The sequence below is a fragment of the Dryas octopetala genome, chromosome 3 (assembly GCF_963921425.1).
Source record: "Dryas octopetala chromosome 3, drDryOcto1.1, whole genome shotgun sequence".
NCBI lineage: Eukaryota > Viridiplantae > Streptophyta > Magnoliopsida > Rosales > Rosaceae > Dryas > Dryas octopetala.
Genome location: NC_141368.1, coordinates 8,163,953 through 8,185,898, shown reverse-complemented (window position 1 = coordinate 8,185,898; position 21,946 = coordinate 8,163,953). Strand labels below are relative to the sequence as shown.

Genomic DNA, 21,946 nt, shown 5'->3' with positions numbered 1-21,946 from the left:
CAATGGATTAATAATTAATTTAGTGTCTGGGTTTTAGGTTTGAGTCAATTTAAGGGTTAGGGTTTGGGGTCAATATTGGGGATTAAATGGATTAGTAATTAATTTAGGGTTTGGGGTTTCAGGTTTGAGTCAATTTAAGGGTTAGGGTTTGGGTCAATATTCTGGATTAAATTGATTAATAATTAATTTAGGGTTTGGGGTCAATATTGGGGTTTGAATCAGTTTAGGTTAGGGTTTCAGAATTGATGATTTATTAATCAATGTAGGATTCTTTGCAAGGTTGAAGAGCTTGTTGGTGCTGCTGCGTAGCCTGCTTGTTGGTGCTGCTGCTTAGCCTGCTTGTTGGTGCTGCTGCTTAGCCTGCTTGTTGGTGCTGTTGCCTGCTGCTTAGCCTGCTTGAGGTATGTCGCCCTTGTAATTTTGATAATGATTGAATGATTATTGGTGCTGCCTGTTGATTGTGTGATTCATTGTTGAACTAGCTTCTTAAATGTAAATGTAAATGGAATTTGCAATCTGTTTTCAGCTGGTGATTTCTATTTTTCTTTTTTTCACTTATCATGATTGGTGATTGCTGTTGTCTAAATTTAATTGAGTTTGTTACACTTTGTCAATTTGGAATTTAGGGCACATGGAGTCTAGCCAATCCAGCACTATGAATGCCTCTACTAACCTTAATTGCCCTACAATAATGTCACCTCTAAACAGACCAAACCAACCAGTACCTACACCTTCACCATCAACCCAAACCCAAACCCAAGATGAGAATGTAGAGACTGAAAGCACATCTAAGAAGACCAAGTCTATAGTGTGGACACATTGCACCAAGTTTGAAAAAATGCATGAGCAGCGTAAGATTATGTGGCCATTTGCTAGATGCAATACTTGCAAACAAGAATTTCCAGCCCATACTACTCACAATGGGACTACTAGGATTCTAAATCACTTAAAAAGGCAATGTCAAAAATGTCCAGCTTACATAGGCAGCATTTCTAAAGGCCAACCCACCATTACACAAGACACAATGGGGGCTCCATTGCTTCCCCATTCCTTTAATCAAAAAAGACATGAAGAAAAGGTTGTGAGTTGGGTGATTAGAGATGAACATCCTTTTAGGATAGTGGAAGGGGAAGCTTTTAAGGAATTGGTCCGTGACTTGTGTCCTAGGTTTAGGATACCAGATAGAAAGAAGGTGGCTGCTGGTGTTCTAGATCTGTACCAGATAGAGAGGGCAAAAATTATGAGTGTCATTAGGAATCAAAGGGTTAGTATCACAACTGATACTTGGACATCTGTCCAAAACATAAATTACATGGTTGTGACTGCCCATTTTATGGACAGTGAGTGGAAGTTGCATAAAAGGATAATCAACTTCAAAAAAATAACTAGTCACAAGGGTGAGGAGTTAGGGAGGGTTCTTGAGGGCTGTTTAAGAAGTTGGGGGATAGAAAAAGTCTTTAGCATTACGGTTGACAATGCTAGTGCAAATGATGGGCTTGTTGAGTACATGAGTAAGAGGTTGAAGGAGGCAAATACATTGCTATTTGATGGTATGTACTTGCACATGAGGTGTGCTTGTCACATTCTGAATTTGATTGTCAAGGATGGGTTGAATGAACTGTTTGGGTCCATTGAGGCAATTAGGAATTGTGTGAAGTATATTCACTCAAGTCCTCAAAGATTGGATAAGTTTAGAGACTTTGCTGTCATTTTTAAGATGGGGGAAATGTCCAATGTGCCAATGGATGTGGCAACTAGGTGGAATTCCACTTACAAGATGTTGGAGGCTGCTGCCAAATACAAAATGGTGTTTAATAGGATGGCTGAGGAATATAGGCCATTTAGGAGCTATTTTGATGAGAAAGAAAGGGATGGAAAAACAAGAGTTGGTCCTCCAAGTGATGAGGATTGGATGAAAGCAAAAGCCTTTGTGCATTTCCTTAAAAAATTTTATGATGCTACCTTAGTCCTTAGTGCCACCAAAACTTGTACATCATCGCTGATTTTTGTTCAAATTAGTGAGTTGCAATGTGAGATTGCAGAAAAACAACAAGATTATAGTAATATGGTGTTGCAAAGGGTGGCTGCCTCAATGATGCTTAAGTTTAACAAGTATTGGGGCAGTTTTGAGAAAGTGAACAAACTTGTCTATGTCTCACATGTGTTAAACCCTAGATTCAAGCTCCAAATGATTAAAGCTGCATTTGAAGAGCTAGGGGCAGATACTGAAAAGATCTCACACATTATTGGTGAGATCAGAAAATGCTTGTTCAATTTGTATAGTGCATACAAAGGAGGAGCAGAAAATCAAAGCAATGTCCCATCAAGTGTGGTCATTCAAGAAGCTGGACTTACTAGGCTGGAATTAAGGATTAAAAGACAAAGATTGCAGGAAGAGGCTACTGAGATATCCAATGAAGTGGATAAGTATCTAAATGATCCATTTGAGAAACTAGAAGGGGTGGGTTTTGATCTCTTAGAGTGGTGGAAAATTAACCAATCTTGGTACCCAATCCTCTCAAAGGTTGCCAAGGATCTCTTCTCCATCCCAAGCTCAACAGTGGCTAGTGAGAATGCATTTAGCTTGGGAAGGAGGATTGTGGATCCTTTTAGATCTTCTTTGACCCCAAAAACCGTAGAGGCATTAGTGTGTACTAGTGATTGGCTTAGGGCAGAAGAATTCAATTTCTACAAGGAGCCAACTGATGATGAAGTTCAATTCTACAAAGAACTTGAAGAAATTGAAAAAGGTAAGTGCTTGATTGCTTGCTGCATTTTTTTTTCTTGTCTTTGTGTGCTGCCTGGTTGTAAGTAATTGTTCTTTTTAATATTTTGAAGTGGTGGATGCCTCACAAAGGTCTTCAACTTCAAGTGCATTTCCTCCAAGTACACCAACACATGCTTAATTTCTGTTCAAGTAAGTTATCTTGCTAACTTGGTTATTTTGCTTAACTGTCCAAGTAAGTTATTTGTTTATTAATTGGTTAATTATATTTTGATTCAGATGTTACAAAGGTTGTGAATATGTTTGGAGTTTTAAGGTTGCTGCAAAGGTTTAATATTTCTGTTGGAGCTGGTTTTTTGGAGCTGGTATATGGTTTTATGGAGCTGGTCTGCCATTTTTGGAGCTGGTATGTGGTTTTTTGGAGCTGGTCTGCCATTTTTTGGTGCTGATCTGCAGTGTTTTGGAGCTGATCTGCAGTGTTTTGGAGCTGATCAGCCTACTATATAGTTTTTTGGTTTGTAATTGAATTGGTAAATTGGTTTTTGGTTTGTAAATCAATTAATTTAGTTGGAGGTGGAGCTGAAGCTGAAGCTGGTCTGCACTTGTTTGTTTATTTTTTAATGGGTTTGTAATTATATAAGTTAGTACTTGTAAATTTGGTTTATGTAGATTGTAGTAGTAGCAAAAAAACATGGAAGTTGTCATATTTGAACATTTATAGGATATTATTATAGGATATTCATATTATTATCAGTTCTCTTTAAACATTATGTTTAAAATATATGTATTAATGTATGTAGATAAGTAGACTATAGTTTTATTGAATGTATGATTAATTGATTACAGCAAAAGTTACAGGTCTTTGAATTACAAAGTTGGTTAATTAGAAACTCAGAAGTGGCCTTGAGTGAATGGAGTCAAGGCCCAAAAATGGCCCAAAATGTGGCCCAAAACATGGCCCAGCATGTGTTCGGTTTAGGCCCATGTCCGAGCCGAGCCGACCGGATTCTTCGGTTGACCGGACGTCGGTTTACCGGCTTGTCGGTCTCGGTCTCGGTTGCCATGGAGGCTTACCGGATGGGTTCGGTTCGGTCTTCGGTTTAGGAGTTTCGGTTCGGTTACCGATCCGAACCCACCCCTAACTCCACCTAACTTTACTCAGCTACTTTTCTCACCCCCTATCAATTTTTTATTTTTTTCAAGTATCATATTACTCAAACTATCTAGGTAGATTTCAAAAATACTTTCTGTCATAATCCTAATTCATTTTTCTAATTGTAGTTAAAAACAGTCACGATTGCTGTGAAACTATGACCAAGGAATAAAATTTCGAGTTTCGAGGAAATTTCGATGAAAATTTTGACGGAAATTTTGAAGATTTTTAAATTTCGACAGAAATTAGATGGAAATGACGGAAATTACTATCAAAATACGGAAATTTTGAATGAAACTTTACCATATGTTTATTTAACATATTATCTACTAAATTGATAAAAAACATTGAAGAAATCAAATTATATAGTAGGTTTCATGTGATATAAGGTGAATATAGCAAATACTGTTAAATAAAATTAGTATAATGAATAAACAAAATTAGTATATTCTTTATACTGTATAATTTAATTATACACTAAAATCTAAACCCTAATACTCTATATATTCTATATACCCTAATACTCTGTATACTCTATTAAACCCTATATACTCTATATTTTTTAGGATCTTAGGTTTTAATCCCTTTAGGATACTTTTAATTATTTTTTTATATAGAAATGTATTAAAGTTTAAGGTTTAAAATAACTAAAAGAAATCTCAAACCTTTGTTTCTTCTTTCCAATTGCCCAAAGGCCCCAAACCCCCCCTCATTTTTTTTCTTTTTTTTCTTTCCTTACTTTTTTTCCCCGTGCCTCTCTCTTCATTCTTTTTTTTATTTTTTATCTTTCCTTCCTTTTTTCCCGTGTCTCTTACTTAGTCAAGGTTTGTCTTCACTAAGTGTAACAACCCAAATTTTGGCTTATGGTAATTTTGTTATTTAAATTTTTCAAATTTGTTTTAAGGTTTGTTTAAAGGAATTAGAAATTTCTTTAAATTTATTTTAACTAACTTAGACTTTTGGTTGTGGTTCTAGAGTTTAGTTGTGTGGAAATGAATTTTAGAAAATGAAAATTCAAGAATTTGACGATTATTATTTTTTTCAAAATTAAATTATAAGAGTAGGATTTTTCATAATTTTTTTGAAAGCAATTTGACTATTTTGAGGTTATAGGAAATTAGTACTCATCAATACGAGTTCGTAGAATTTTTCGGTGAATTATTTGGAGTCTCGAGCTATTTTTGGTGAATTTCTGAAGTTGGAGAAAATAGAAAATATTAAAATTTCGATGATTTCGATAAATTTCGATAAATTTCGGTAAATTTCGGTAAATTTCAATAAATTTCGGCGAAATTTTCCCGAAAAATTATTAAACATGTGTTTCGATTTCGACACCCTAAAAAAATGAAATTTTCGGCGAAATTTCAAAATTTAATTCCTTGACTATGACCAAGGTCATTGCGGTCGTGTTTAGGCTTTATGTGACATCCATCGATGCTCTATTGGGGTGGAAAAACCCAATTTGATGAAAAAAATATTATTATTCAGAAAATAATATAATATCTAAAATAAACAATAAAAGAAAAATATAGGACAAAAAGAGAATAGGCAAGTTACAAAAAAAAAAAAAAAAAAAAAAACCAACACCCTAGACAAAGGGAAAAGGTGTCCTTGTTAGAACTTAGAAGGGGTTGGACCGTAGGAGGCTTAGAGTTAGGACCATGGCCTGCGCTGAAATGAGCACATCCTTGCTCCCTTATAATTGAAGCATGCTTCATAGACTGTGTGGGGTCAAGTAGGGGTGGGTACAGAGTACGGTATGAAACTGTATGAGCCTCATACCGATATCATATCGAAATTTTTATTCAATACGATATTGGTATGGTATGAACATTTTTAAAACTGATACCATATCATACCAGTGTTCTATGAATTCGGTATGGTTTGGTATGGTTTCGATATGTACCAACATTTTAAACTTTTTTTCTTTTTTTCAAAAAACAACATTTAACAATCAAAAAGACATATTGTCAATTCCTTGCACTTTTATTCTTACATATTAATTGTCAATCCTTTACCAGTAATTGTCTAACTCTAACCTAATATTCTTACATATTAGGTTATATTAGGTTAGTTAACTTTTTTGCCCAAATGTCGCTTGAGTGAGGAATACTAGAATAGGGGATTGAGAATTCGTTGTGGGCAAGTCTACTATAGACTATGGACTTGCCCAAATAGCCATTAATATGGGGCCACTTAATTAAAAGAATATTAAATAATTAAATAATTAAATAATTCGGTACAGTATGTTACGGTATGAGTACGGCATGTAATTAATATTGTTTTTCGGCACAAAATTGACACGGTACAAGTTCGGTTTCGATATTTCTGTTTCAAATGCCCACCCTAGGGGGCAAGCACTAAAGCAAAAGAGAGCAGTGAAAAAGAGGAATCATCAAACTCGAAACTGGAAAGAGCATTAAAGCGTGGCAGAGAAACTCAATAAGCATTTGTAGACTTCACATTTAGGCAAAAAGATATATAGATCTGCATACCCAACGAAGTAAAAGTTTCTAACACCCAAGTAAAATGACTAGAACTCCAACTTTTCTCTAGCTGATGGCACATGGGTGATGAGTTCACCCAATCTTGGTAGGACCATTATCTAATGTGATATTTTGAGGAAGGTTTGGTTTTGAGGTTGGCAGGATGGGTACATATCCCCAATCACACCAGAAGTTTTGGCATACAATACAAAATTGGTTGTATGGGGTTGAATGTGGAAGCTGAGTTGCATACCACCATTGTATACAAGATTTTTCTCCATGCACAGACACTAAAGAAGAAAAGAAGACAAATGCAAGCCATTAATTTTGATTTTTGTTGGCCACACTTGCTTTTCTCAGAGGCCAAATCCAATTCAATTTCCATTTCATCCGAAATGAGTACTATTTCCCTTACAATGTGATTTCCAAATGCGCACTAACGAATTAACCTGCAGACAGAGGCAGCATCTTGCACTATATTCTTCTTTAGACACACCATCACCATTACTCCTCCCTGGACCAGTCTCCACTCTTCCCACCAGTTTTACTCTCAAGTCGTACATCTGTGATCTGTATACCCTTTGAAGCAGCTTTGCACATATCATAGACTGTTAGGCCAGCAACAGTCACAGCAGTCATTGCTTCCATTTCAGCCCCAGTTTTCCCTGTTGAAGTGGCTTCCGCTTCGATATCCACACTGAAATCCTTGGGATTTAGCGCCAGATCAACGCGAACATGGTTCAAGGTTATGTTGTGGCATAGTGGGATGAGACTACTTGTGTGCTTTGCTCCACTTATTCCAGCAATCTTGGCCACACTAAGGACATCTCCCTTGGCCATCTGGTTGGCTGAGACCAAATCAAACACCTGCTTACCAAGAATTACCTTGCAACTAGAAACGGCTGTTCTCTTACTACTTTCTTTGGGAGAAACATCCACCATTTGGGCTTCCCCTGTACTGCCAATGTGGGTTAGGCCAAGTGTATCTTCAACTTTTTCCTGAGGTACTAATTGGGGTTCTTGAGCCATAACATCATTACTTGTAGAGCTGGCAGGCCCATTTGCAGGAGGTTCACCAAATACTAATTCCATTTCCTGAAACCAGGACTCATTAATGTATGAAAGTATGCTGGCAACATGCCCTATTAAATTTCTTCAAGAGAGAAATGTTTCGACATTAGATACTGAGTAGGGAGATACACAGTTATGAAATATTCCTTGAGATGAACATTAAAGCTCCAATTGAAGTTCTGGTAATATAAGATAACTACTAAAAGTGTAATTATATGTTTGAACACATTAAATTAGCAGACAGGTCTCCTTTGTTTAATATAAGGCAAAAGAGGAGGAAACACTCTTTCTAAGAAATCCACTACCCGGATGCTCTATGTATCAGCACTAGAGACGTCTAGAATAAAAATATTTTTCTATTTCTTTTTATATTATATTTAGATTTTTTGTTTTTCTAATATAAAGGTCCTTTTTCTGCATTATTTTCTCCAATTTGAATTTAAGAAACCATTAACCAATTATTCTGAAGCACAGGCGCATAAGAATCAATCAAATTTTGTATGCAGCATAAACAATAGTTTACCTTATTAAGCTCAGCAATAGCTTTTGCAAGATCATGGTTGCTGTTGCTGCTAAGAAACCTCCTTGAATGAGAAAGTGGTACTGCAAGTCGCCGAAGAAACATGACGAGCAGAACCTAGATTCTAATCTTCACTGCAAGTATTGAAACAATATCTAGTAGGAAAAGGAAACAAACTAGGACATTAGTTGCTTAACATTTTGGAAGAACGAGCTATGCTTTTGAATGAGTGAGTGAGTGAGTGAGTGAGATATATAAATAATAAAACCCAGTTGATAATCAGGCATTTTAACAAACATGTTGAGGTCATAAGGCAAAAAACCACCATACAAGATCATTGCGAGCACCCAGTAGTCATTAGAAAAAGAAAGAAGGAAGCATTTGAATTGAATTTAGCCACACAATGTCGGCTACGTACGTGTCTGGCATCTACGCAATAGCATTGAGAATTTGAGATTGAGCTATGTATGTAGTAAGTACGTACGTACGTACCTGAGTGAAACTGTGAAAGTAGCGATTGGCGAACCACGGACCCTTTTGGGTTTGCTTTGCATTTTACAAAGTGGGCTTTACCAAGTGGGCATATGAGGCCCAATATGAACCAATCACTTATCATTTTAGGCCCAAGTAGGCCTGAATTCCTTTTTGTTACATCGGAGAAAATCGAATGTGGATCTAACATATTCCTAAAGCATTACCTTGCCACCCTCACCACCTGGACTAACCAGTCTAACCTTAAAAACTAGGCGTAAAGGCTTTCTTCTTCAATGTGAATTACGAGTTGAGCTCTTAAGTTCGAATTCCTTTCTTCAAATAAAAAAACAAAAACATAAAATGAGTTGAGGAAAGCCAACGTTGCTTTTTGATCATTGTATATAATTCGTTTGAGCTCATTTATGGCTTAGGAGATCTCCACATTTCATTAACTCCACCCCTCACCAGGAAAAAAAAAATGAAAAAAGAAACTAAAGTTGAGCCAAAGGAGATATGAGACAGATTAAACAGAGTCAAGTAATTCTGTGTGGTGTAAAAAAAAAATCCAATAATTCTGGACAAAGTGTTGGTTCATCTGGAATTTGAGATTAAAAAAAAATGGATTTTTATTCAATTTTAGGTAAACCAAAGGAAATAGATTTTTTGTTTTTTGTTTTTTTTAATTTATGTCATTTGTAATTTGGAACAATCTATTATTTCACAGTAATATAAAATAACCATAAACCATTCCAAATGCATTATTTTTATTATTCTTTACAAAACTTCAGGCTTCAAGGAAATTGCCGAAATCCAATGTGGAGTGTAAATACACACTGGAGTTCGAAAACGCTCCTTTATTAAGCATGTGCAATTATGATCAATTGACAATTCAATTGTCATCTATTGACAATTTGAAACAAAAATGATTTGCAATAGGGTGTCAATTGGCAATAGATGAATTGAAATAACAATTGATAAGTCAAAAATTTAACTTGCTAATTGATTTAGAATTGCACCAAAAAAGTGAAGGGACTTACCATAGAAAAAAGTGAAAGGAGGAGATAGATTGTGTCATGTGGCTTTGGTGTATCAATGTTTTTTTTTTTTTTTTGCTTTTTAACATTTTTCCTACATAAACTTTAAACTCGATCTTACTTCACCACCAAAAAAAAAAATTGTCTCAATTTATCACCTGAATTAAAAATTTGTTGCAATGCACTACCTCTAATTTTGTCTAAATTTTTGTTAAAAATAAGTGTTTTAATCTTTTTCCAATTCCTATTGTTAGAATAAAAAGATTGACTTGAAAAGACCAAAATATCTTTATTTTTAACAAAAGTTTAGACAAAATGAGCCAGAAGTAGACTAGTAGTACATTGCAACAAATTTTTAATTCAAGTAATAAATTAAGACAATTTTTTTTTTAGGTAGTGAAATAAAATTTAGCTCAAAGTTCAGGTTAGTAAAGTGTAATAAAGTTTTTTTTTTTTTTTCCATGAATTATGGTTTTATTATATGAATTAATGTATCAATGTTTTAAAACATTATATGAATTAGGATTTTTTATTAATAGAGTTATTTTATAGTTTATAATCTAAAATAAATAAATTTAAATTGGATATTAATTTAAATTATTAAAAAATATTAAATATTGAACTCATTTTAAAGATCTCATTGAGATTATTTCAATGATATAATTTTTAAAATAAATAAATTTATAAATTTTAATTTATAACAGAATATATGAAAAAATATATAGCTATTGACTTATGTTATTAACTTGAACTATTGCAACAAAATAGACTTGTGTCAAGTCAATAATTGAAAAAAGAGGTCAATAGGCTTGTATTGAATTGGCTATTGACCTCAACCATTGCACATGATGATGAAGTCCATATCCATTATCTTAAAACCTTTCATCCAGGAAAGGGAAAAAGGAACATTGTTTTTCAAACATCCGATAAACTCAACCTTCCATACTATATACATTGAGCAAACATGTCAAGTCACCTGTAAGAAAGGCATAAATTACTGTCTTTTTTATGAGATCTGCAGCAGCAAAGCACAAGGGCAGGATTCGAGCATACTGTTCTTTAGAAGCCTTCTGGTTCAGACCCCAACTGGTTGTTCCTACTCTTTCTTTCTAACTGGGTTTGATGTACTACAAAAACAAATCCATACCATTTGTTAGTCCAAGACAACAAAATTAATACAAAAGAACATAAATCTTTTAAGACGTAAAGAAAATTTTAATCAACTTAGAATAGACATAACAACGGGGAGTCAAGGGTCAAGATACTGATTGAATACAAAATGATGACTCGTGTGAAGTGACCTCCCCTACAAAACCCCAACATCCTGTAGATTGAACACTCCTTTTTATTTTCGCTATTAAGAGATTACAGCATTTCAATTTGACACCAAATAAATAATTTAGTATGGAAACAATGAAAAATACATAAACAAAATTTAAGCCCTAAATATAGAATTTTTTTTTTTTTTTTAACTGACAAAGTTTTCAACGCACAAGCAGATAGGTGTTTCTTGAACATAAAAGGCGGATAGGTCTTTAATTGCAAGTGTAATTGTGCAAAATTGTCATCCAAATTTAAGGCCAATTATTTTCATTTTCATTTTTGCTTCTGAAAATAAATTTTTTTGATACCAATGGTTGTAATCCATAATCCTAGTGGAAATATATTTTAAAAATTTAATTGGACCTAATTTTAACATCTAAGCAAGCTCTTAGATTAGGATTTACCTTAGAAAAAAGCAATATACTTGATCCTCCAAGAACAATAACTTCACCTTGTCATTGGTGTAGTTGTCAATAGATTGTCATGGCCTCCTTCACTACCAAGGTTGTTTACTCAGCAGCTCCAAGGTGTCTATAAAGCACAACTGCAACTCCTCCAAAGTGCACTTCAATAGACACATCACACAACCAAATGATTGTTTGGTTACAAGGCTTGTTCCAAATGCTTCAGCTGTTAGGGAATGAGCTAACAACGTATATCAAGCACATGCCAACACTCTCACTCGCGTGCAGCCTCATCGTGCAGGAGGATAGGCAGATAGATGTAGACATATTAACAAATGAGTGGAGAAGGATTGGAGGTGTTTGTTAACTTGATATATCGTTGGTCAATTCCTTGACAGCTTAACCTTTTGGGGCACAATGATTGTCTAACATAATATCAGAGTCTTGTGTGCAGGAGATTCTGAGTTCAAATACTTCATCTTCCAATTCTATTTATCAGTATATGTTTGCTCTCCATGTGCAAGTTAGGGCTGCACGTGAAGCAGGGTGTTGGCTTGATATTAAGCTTTTGGGGGCATTGTGGTTGTTTGATGGTGTAGAATCTTATTCGCAGGCTGCTGCTCTGTGGCATCCAATTCTTCTTCTTTCTTTTGTATTTTGCAACCAGAACGCTGATACCATGTTAGGCAACCACTCGACATCAATAGCTTAAGCTGTTAGGAAATGAGTCAACAATTGACCGAAAAAAAAATAACGAGTCAACAATGTATATCAAACCAACAACCTTCACTCTTATGGCCATAAGCAAACTCAAATGAAGATTGAGGGATAGGAATATAGGATTATGAAACAAGAATTGTGTTCTCCTTCGCAAAGAGGGGTGACTTATATTTTGGTAGTGGCTTCACAAAATAGCAACAATGATGGAATGTTTGGTACTTGTGCAAAGAAGGAACAACAAATTGTGGCTAGAGCTTTGTAGTTCGTGAGGATGAATGAGACGCATCATACTCAACTTATGAATATATTGGGACTCTTGTAGCCTCTTCAATGTAGGGCTAGGTGTTCTTGTCTGAAAACTTGTTGATGTAAAGATGATGTGGTCAAAGTGACGTTAGATTCTAGATAAGTTGACTGAGGCATTCAGCAGTCCTGAGAATTCTTGAAAAGGAAAGAAGCACATAGCTCTTGAGTAACACTAGTGCGATGTCCACCAAAGAGCAGCCTCCGAGGCATTCAGCAGTCCTGCCGATGGTTTTAGAGTGTGACAAGAATTCAGCAGTCCTGGTGCTTTTAGAGTGAAATTTCTTGAAAAGGAAAGAAGCACATAGCTCTTGAGTAACACTAGTATGATGCCCACCAAAGAGCTGCCCATGAGGCATTCAGCAGTCCAGCCGATGTTTTAGTGTGACAGGAATTCACCAGTCCTTCAGATGTTTCTAGAATGAGAATTCTTGAAAAAGGCAAAAAGCACATAGCTCTTGAGTAGCACTAGTGTGATGTCCGCCAAAGAGCAGCCTTTGATTGTAAAATTAGACGTCCTCTCTTTTTGACACATTCCCTTCACTTGTAGGCTTTCTTTCACTACTACAGAGGAGCCATATTTGAATTTGACTGTAAAGGTTGGACTATCCCTTGATATGGAGCACACATGGAATTTAATACAAATTACAGTGGTGATACAAGTAATAAATTACAAGAGTAATACTAGTAATCTGAAAGACTCATTGAATAACATATAACCCATGTGGTACAACTTCTAAAATCTTTCTAGGAAAGAAAGCACTTCTCATATTTCAAAGCACTTCTCATATTTCTAAAGTTATTTAGCCACACTGCTAAAAGAACTATAATATTTCTCCAAAAGTGAAAAATGTGCTTCTTGGAGAAGCAAAAACTCCAAAAGAACTCCTCTACAAAAGATTTACTTGTCACAACAACACAAAACAAACCATACGAACCTAGTGCATAAACTGTTTATTTGGCGTTAGCTCAAACTTTAGTCTCTCAAAGAAGTCCTTTTCTCAACTTTTATGGAAACACGAACATCCAAACAACTCCGCCATGTGCTTTTGCAGAGTATTAAGAGATTTTGGGAGCCCCAAAGTAATCCCACTAATAAGTGAAATACCTAAGGAAACTAACCTTGCCAGTCCTCTCTACGATCTGCCTGTACCACCTGATAAATCATCTAATTTTTGGCAGATTGTTTATCTTTTCAGAAGCTTCCATTGTACTTGAGATATGCTAGTACCCACCACATTCTTCCACCTTGATAAATCAGCTAATTTTCACGTACTGCTTTAATTTCTTATTATGCCATAATTGGTCAAGCTGAAAGGACTTAATCCCATCTGAGAGGAAAAAAAAAAAAAAGTGACCTAGTCCCACTTTGAAATATGGACTGTGAAGTGCTCGACTCTAATATATAAAGGACCCCCAATCCCACATTGAAAGGAAACAAGAGAACTTTCTACTCTCCAACCATAGAAAAAAAGGACAAATTTAGGTGAAAGTTACGCTATAAAGGACAATAATGATAAACTGGGATCTTCATCCTTCCTTACTGTTACCCAGACTTGAAACTGGGACCTTCAACTTCCTCAAATGGATGGGATGCATGTTACCAGACTTAACATGTCAATGACAAATTGACAGTTTTCAATTCTTAATTAAGTAGAATTAATGATAATTCATTCAGTGCATTCCAAAGCACCTCTCTATCTTAAAACGACCATCAATAATGCAGCAATAGTTCTCTCTAAGGAGCAACTGCCACAGTCTAATTCAAACCTTAAAACAAATGTAGTCCACAGATATATCAAACCTAGATGTATAACATGTAATTAAGCCACAGATCAGGTGGTTGTAAAAGAGTGTAAAGGATGAGACATGGGTAGGTCTTGGGTCTAAATTCTCCTTGCAGGGGAAAAGGGAATTGATTATCAAGGAGGAAGAAAACACATACACACATGCCAAAATGCAGGTCAACAATAACATTCAGCAAATATGACTCCATATAGGCGAAACCGAGAGATGAAAATTGGTGTCAAGAAGCTAGGTTAAGTAATCAAATTTTCCAAGACAGGTAACCATTAATAATATATCCCTCATCTCAATAATAATCATAGAACTATTTACTTTCTTTTTTCTTTGATGAGGCGAGCATCTATGTTGAAATGCAAGAAAGTGGCGTTTTTTGAGTTTATACACACATTTACCTATCCTAGGTGTGACATCAGAAACTGATGAAGATATAGGTGAATTAACAGATGGTTCTGTCAGCTTACATCTGTCATACCTAACTACAAGGTGATGAGAAGCTGGCCACCACAAAACATTTAATAAGGTCAACATTGCATTGGATTTCAAATCTTAGCAGCACATATAAAGCAAAGAAAAGAAAATGAATCTTACTCAAGCTTTGTCATCAAACTGTTTGCTTCTCTTAGAGCTAAACTTGTAGCATAAAGTGCCATCTTTTTCACCTGTACATAAAAGGAAAGAAAGAAAAACCAATAGAGCCTGAGAGGTACAGAAGCAGTCATGCACAGTCCTCTGGTCTATGTTGCAGTTTTCATGCATTTCTGCAATGTATATTGATGCCTTAACTCTTTGGGTGTGGGGGGTTTTGGTCATATCTACTGCAACATATCTACTAGTGCTTCTGTACTGAGAGGTACAGAAGCAGTCATGCACAGTCCTCTGGTCTATGTTGCAGTTTTCATGCATTTCTGCAATGTATGTTGATGCCTTAATTCTTTGGGTGTGGGCGGTTTTGGTCATATCTACTAGTGCGTAATTTGAATCTGTTCTGGGTTAAGTATCCAAGGGGCAATTTACAGTGTCAACAACTTGGACTAAAATCTAGTCAACATCCATAGCGGATTCTGTCCCTTCAGGCCAAAATAAAATAAAAAAGATTTTGTCCCTCATATCCTCATGAAATCTTAGTAAGAACATAATCAATTTCATTTGGCATAACAGTATTCTACTACAATAAGCAAAAATAGATTACTTGATATATACAAAATTAATTATTATGAGGTACTGAAAAACATCAAAATCATTGAGATACCTCCAATTTGTCTTCCTTGGCTCTATGGTTTTTTGGGAGCAAACGAAACTCCTTTGTTAATCGCATGCATTCTTCAAGATTCTCAGGAGATACGAAGTCAAGTGCTACCTTTATACAAGACTGAAAGAAATGAAATGAAAATATAATCAAAAGAAGGAAAAGCTAATCAAGATACCTTAAACATTTGAAACTAACAAAAAAGGTAAATATAATTGGAAACAAAACAGATCCCGAGATATAGTAAGTTACTATTAAAATTACTTCACAACATGCAACTTCAATTCCTTTTCTTTTCTTTCTGTTTTGCAAACTCTCTAAAAGATTATTCATGACCATAAGAACTCAAAGAAACTCACTCCATAGATGGATCAGACATATAAGAAGTACAATGAAACAAATCTAGAGAAAAGCATACAGGTCCTATTTAAGTATCAAACAGGAATTTAACCATATCAAACAGGTCTAGAAGAAAGCCACAAATATTTATAGTATACATAGAACATTAATGCTTAACTTCCTTAATTGAATAAATTGTTCGGCTGTATAATTACTTGTCTATTTCTCACTTGATGAGGACATCCTGCTGGAATAAAAACTGCCTCACCAAGGTATTGCTCAAATGTCCATGGCTCCACATCTGCATATAAAATTACTTGTTAACTATATTGCAGAACATTGCTACTTATCCAGAGTAATTGAGGTAAAAACTAGTTAAGATGCTTACTAAACTCCTCCTTCAGTTGTTTCTTATGTCTCTCATTCAAGTAAAGAGTCTGATCATGAATGGGATGAACCACCTATATAGCATGCACAATACATGTAACAAAATTCTCTAACACAATGTACAAATAGTATGGTTGACAAAACCAAGAGACTTACAGAATCTACAGGATGATTATTAATGTGGCGAAATTCTTTCTTGTGTTTTTCCAAGTACTTGATTAACTTAGGAACATCCTGGCTACGAAAAATGTCCCAAACAGCACCACCATGGACAGCATCCAACCTCCCATTACTTTCAACAGAATCCTTTGTTGAGTCAATGTTTGACTCTTTTAAGCCCATATCATGAACTGTATTATTGCCAGAAAAACAAACCACTGAAGTATCCTTCCTATCAAGCCTCCCAATCATTGGGTCACTGGAACATTGAATATGTTCTTGCTCTGCCTCAGCTCCATTTACATGAGGCGAGATGGATTGTATCACTTCATTCCTTCGATGATAAAATCTCAGAAACCTTGTTTTATGTAGTTCAGAAGTATCAGGAGGTTCCGAAACATGCCTTGTTTCATCAGATCCGACAATGACTAGATCCATGGAATCGGACAATGGTGAAATCCTACTTGATTGTTCTTTATCCAGCTTTCTTTTACTCAAATCTTGCTGTATTGACAATAGGTCGTCATTGTCCACAATGTTCCTACCACTACCGTTATCTATTTCATTGTAGAGTTCCCGCAGGTCTTCAGCTTCATGTTTGTTTTGCAAATTTTGTATGTTTTTCTGCTGCCAAGGAGCGATCTTCACTCTTGCTGTGTGTGTCAGAACATTTACCTAATACCAGATCAAATAACTGTTGGCAACAGTGTCTAAATAACTTTACAGACGGTATAAATAGAATTAAGTCACATTAACAAGAAGCGATGGAGAGAAAACCTTGACATATTAGAAGAAAAGGAAATTTGAAGTATGATTATAAATTCTAGAGCAAACTATATAAAAGCCATTATTCAAGTTGCGTATATTTATATAAAACATAATGAAGTTCCACTAATTTCAACCCAGATAAAGCACTCATAAGTCATAAGTTAGCAGGTTTAGTGTAGTGTGGCATAAGTGTTAACTGTTAAGGCATGAGGATTGTGTCCTTAGGAGTGCAACACAGCAAAATTATGGCAGAAAAGCAATCACAGATATGTGCTCAAGGAAGATTTGCCAAGAATGGATGTCGACTCAAAGCAATCAACAATATAACATAGTAAAGACTATAGAAGAAAACAAGACGTATTTCCGGTGACTGTTTAGCAATGTGATACACTCCATTCCATTTTTTCAGATGAAAAATCCCCTGATAATGCTAAATTATTTAGGCTACGAGATGAAATAAAGTTATATCCGCTGTAGTTGGAAACAGTGTGGAGGGAGGAGATAACAAAATTAATTACAGCCTTAAGATAGACGGACTGCTAAATGTCCAAGGTTGATGCTTTTTCTACCTTCCTTGGCAGATGTATGTGAGGGAACTACACTAACCGTCTTACCATCATTCCCATCCACTAAGAATATTTTCTGTTAACTAACCCAACTTTGTGCAAGATAACACTAGAATAAATGTACAACCAAATTGGAAAACCAAATCAATAAGTTGCACGTCAAGCAAAGAATCATAAATTAATAAAATGGCCAAATTAAACACTCAGAACTCGAGCAAGCATTGACAGATATAATGAAAGACATTCTAGTGAGAACATTACTGCATCAGACATATCACAGTGCAGCTTTGTCACTGAATCACCTCTACCAAGCTCTTCAGAGAATCCATACGCAATATATGTTTTTGGTCCCATATCAGGTTTTAGTGAATCTTCTGGAAGTTTTGTAGCAAGATTGAGAAGACCTCCTTTTGGATCAGTATAATCACTGTAGGGGAGTGCTGCAATAAATTCAGCACAATGCCTGGGCAAACGCTCCTCAAATAAAGTTGATGAGGGCCAATCCTTCAATTTCAACATCTCTGGCCACCCACCTTTATGCATACGACCCTCTAAGTATCCCATAAAAAATTGGTGGATATTGATCTCAACCTACAAAACAGTGAGAAGTCAAGAACTTCAATTAGCAGAAGATATTTTAAAACTCTTCTCACTTAGCTATGCGTAATTTAGAAAGTTTTATATGGCTGACCTCACACCAATCCAAGCAATCAATGGCCTTCACACTTCTCGTCTCCTCTTTAAACTTTACATTGGCACCAGTTTCTCTAAAAGCTCTCCACATGACCATAGGTTCCCAACTAAGGCCGGATGTCTTGTCAAGAACATTTCTAACTATCACAGGTTCTCCCTTAATCCAGTGCCTCTGAAAATGCTCACTTTCATCATCTGTCAAGTCAACAGCATTTGGACAGTATAAGAAGTTATCATGACTGTTTTTCCTGAAGGCCGCCTGCCTCACTTGAGACTGTATATTATTTTCATCCTTGAAATCCTTTGGCTGGCACCAGGAACATCCTTGAGAAATATCAACATCTTGCAACTTGAAATCACTAGTAAAATCCTCTGCACTTTTTAACAGCTTCATTACCCAATTAGATTTATATCTGCGCCTCAATTCCAGCATTGGATTGCCACAACCTCCACATTGTTTTGGAGGGCATGGAATGCTGCTATCAGAGTTAGCTCTCCAATTGGAAAAAGAAAAGGACACATCAGCTTTAGAATCATCAGAAGCAGAGGCAATTTGACCCTCCCAGCCATGTCTTTTCCTTTGCGCATTGTTATTGTCCTTGCTATCAATCACTTGTTTATGAGCTCTTTCGACAGATTGTTGTTGAGATGTTTCTGCTTCACTGCCTCCAGGTTGGGAACCTTCCCTTAGCTCTCGGCAACAAGTAAGACACAGATCATAGAAACAACTGGGGTTGGGGCAGCTTCTGTATAGATCAACAATGGATGTATGGCAATTGTCGCTGTCATATAAGAAAACATGCATGGTCATGAGTCATGATAACTTTAATGTTTTTTTTTTTTTAATAAACTACATGATTATTGTAATGATGGTTCTATAAATTAAAGCACAAGAATGAAGCCTGAACGTACCAGTACAAACGCTCAGCTTTGTCTAGTTTAGTTCTGGTTATGTCCATTTCAGTCACTTGAACACCTGCCAACAAAAAGAAGCATAAAAAGAATTGAAAACAGTACCAGGAAGAGGAAGTAAAAAACTATATTTACTAGAATAATAGGCCACCTCGTATGGCAGCTTCAATCTCCATTTCAGAGCTCTGCTCACTATTAATATGCTTGAGTAAAGGCAAAGTTTTATATAGCAAGTACTGCAGCCGCCTTAATGTGACACTGTCATCAACTCTGGCGCTAGGACGAGACTGTCGAAATTAAACAATAACACCAGATGAAGAAAAGAAAAAATTAGAGAGGCATTCGAATAGAAACATGCAAATTTCAAAATAAATGCAGGGAAAGAGTATCCACCGGCACAACAAATTCGCGCAAGCAAGCTTTGCAGTTGCAGTTGCGCCGACAAAATGGGCATTTATTCTCAAATTCCTCTCTGGTCATACCAGGGTACCTATCAAGTATTGAACAATGTAAACAGCCTTATCAATTATTCAAACCATTACATTAACAAATAACAAAGGTCTGCAATTCTATATAGCATACAGCATTAGATTTTAGAACTGGCCGCAAATGCAATACACAATTTGCTGACTCTATTTCAAATTTTCAACCATCATAATTTTTACTTACCATCTTTCAATGCACTCGAAACAAAATCGCTTTGTCTTACAATTCGAACAATGAACAACGCCACTCTTGTCGTTCCTCTGACACTGGTGACACATCAAACTCACTCGCTCCTTGCTTTTGTTAGACTTATTATCCTGCAAAACGTAAAAACAATCACTACCGTTCATTACAGAGAGAACATCATGACCGTCCATTAGAGCACAAACACATGAATCAATGATTCAATACTTCACCTTTTCTTTCAATTTACCGCCGGAGTTCGCCATCCCTTCCTTAGACTTGGACGCTGATTTTGTAGATTTAGCTTCGCCATTCACTTTCGCCTTCCTCTCGCTCTTGTAAGCCGACAACTCCTCCTTTTGCTCTCTCACCAGAATCCGATTCAACTCGTACTCCGACTCGGACTCCGATCCACTCGCGCTCCGCTTCTTCTTCTTCTTATTCCTCGATCCGCCGGCGTCGCCTCTCCGGCCACCGGAAGCTCTATCTCCATCGGAACCGCTGTCTCCGTCTCTGCTTAAGACTCTCTTAACCTTCTTACTCCGCGCCAAGTGCTTTTCACAGTAAGACTTCTCCGGCGCCGCCAATTCTCTGCACCGCCATTTCGGACCGGCGCTTCGCTTGCACCGGCGATCCTCCGGCGCCTCCATCGTCGGAGCGATTGAAATTCAAAGGCTGCGATTGGTCTGACGGTATAATTATAAATTAATTTAACCGTGTGTTTCGATGGTTAGGTAGGAAGTGCGAGGGAGATTGAAAGCACGAATCGGATGTATCGAATTCGATGATGAAAGTAGGAAACTATTTTTCTCTTTTATTTTCTACTGTACGAATCGATGTGAATGCCTTGACGTTTCATGCTTGGCTTTGGTTACGTAATGCGAATAAATACACGTGTCTTAACGGAAGATCAGGCAGGTGACAGGTGTGAGGTGTGTTTCCCTTACCTAAACTAAGGTCATTCATATAAAAAAAATAAAATAAAAAAACTATGCTCGATTCTAACAATTATACTCCCTAATTACTCTTAGCCTTAAAATGAGATCACATTATTGATCCATCTTAATTAGAATCACATCACTAATCGCATCTTTATTGAATGAAATCTCATGAATTTATTTTTATTCACCATGGTGAGTATTACTACCATTATATATGAGTGACACATATTCTATTATCATGAACAAAAATGGACTCGAGATCTCATTGCTAACTATGTTTTAAATGAAATTACGTTATTGATCACATTGTAAGACGAGCTTAACATTTCTATCATAAGCCATTCAGGTACGAACGTTCGCACTTAATACCGTCGTCGAGAGCTTGGTGAAATTTTTTTACAACAGGCGATCAATTCTTGCAACGCTAGGCGCTATACCTCCCCATTTTTTTAGGGTATAGGCTGACAGGTTCACCTCATACTCTCTTAGGGTGTAGAATAGGTTTTATGGAGGCGATATATTAGAGTTTAATTATATGAGCTTAAAATTTCAGAGTTAAACCTTAACATAAAATCTAATAACCAAGTTCGAGTACTCAATATAGAAAAATTATATACTATCGAGCGTTCAACAATTGTCACCAAGCGCTCGGCTTTATATGCGAAAGTTCGCACCTGAATGAACCGAATGAATTTGTATGTCTATCACTCACAAAAATAATATGGAACCACAACTTTATGCCTACCTCATTTCATACTTTTGAGAGACAAATCCAATGTGCTGATTTCATAACATTTTTTTTAGGCTTATTATGATTTTTGCCCCCTGAACTATGATTCCATTCCTAATGTGCCCCCTGACTTATTAATTTTATCAATTTACCCCCTAACAGTTACAACGTTATTCTAATGTACCCCTTCGTCCAATTTCCGTCTCAACTTCCGTCTATTTTGCTGATGTGGCAGGGTATATTGGTCATTTCGACCTCCCTGGACCATTCAGCACCCCATTTTTTCCACCTAGACAGCCCCCAATTGCCACATACCCACATGTGGGACCCACCCGATGCCAGCTCAGCTGGCCCTCTTTATCTCCTCAAATCCCCATCTCTAAAACAAAAAAACACCCATGTTTTTTTTCAGAATCGAGCTTACCTCTCTCCCTCTCTCCACTAGCATCAATTTTCTCTTCTCTTCAAAATGAGTCGAAGCAGCCATCGAAGCTACCAGAGCAGGACGCACAACGAA

The 21,946-nt window shown here is 36.3% G+C and overlaps 2 protein-coding genes across 9 annotated transcripts; both read right to left on the bottom strand.

Annotated features, from left to right (window-relative positions):
* Positions 1-6,327: 6,327 nt before the first annotated feature.
* CNX3 (cofactor of nitrate reductase and xanthine dehydrogenase 3) lies at positions 6,328-8,582 on the bottom strand. The gene is made up of 3 exons (XM_086238251.1): positions 8,286-8,582; positions 7,959-8,110; positions 6,328-7,459 (listed from the first exon to the last, which is right to left on the bottom strand). The coding sequence occupies exons 2-3, from the start codon at positions 8,058-8,060 to the stop codon at positions 6,869-6,871; spliced, it is 693 nt and encodes a 230-aa protein (XP_086094377.1). The 5' UTR covers positions 8,061-8,110; positions 8,286-8,582; the 3' UTR covers positions 6,328-6,868.
* Positions 8,583-10,309: 1,727 nt separating this feature from the next.
* LOC147290431 (Transcription factor jumonji (jmjC) domain-containing protein) lies at positions 10,310-20,599 on the bottom strand. 8 transcript variants are annotated; one of them, XM_086235019.1, is made up of 13 exons: positions 19,992-20,596; positions 19,759-19,892; positions 19,483-19,579; positions 19,241-19,376; positions 19,090-19,153; positions 18,176-18,959; positions 17,746-18,075; positions 16,148-16,825; positions 15,993-16,065; positions 15,820-15,905; positions 15,269-15,388; positions 14,608-14,678; positions 10,310-10,590 (listed from the first exon to the last, which is right to left on the bottom strand). In XM_086235019.1, the coding sequence occupies exons 1-13, from the start codon at positions 20,406-20,408 to the stop codon at positions 10,560-10,562; spliced, it is 3,021 nt and encodes a 1,006-aa protein (XP_086091145.1). In that variant the 5' UTR covers positions 20,409-20,596; the 3' UTR covers positions 10,310-10,559. The 8 variants fall into 8 exon arrangements, with proteins under 8 accessions (XP_086091145.1, XP_086091148.1, XP_086091147.1 ...); XM_086235021.1 differs by lacking the exon at positions 10,310-10,590 and adding an exon at positions 11,236-11,903; XM_086235016.1 differs by lacking the exon at positions 10,310-10,590 and adding an exon at positions 12,018-12,824 and having other exon boundaries at positions 15,835-15,905; positions 19,992-20,599.
* Positions 20,600-21,946: the final 1,347 nt, after the last annotated feature.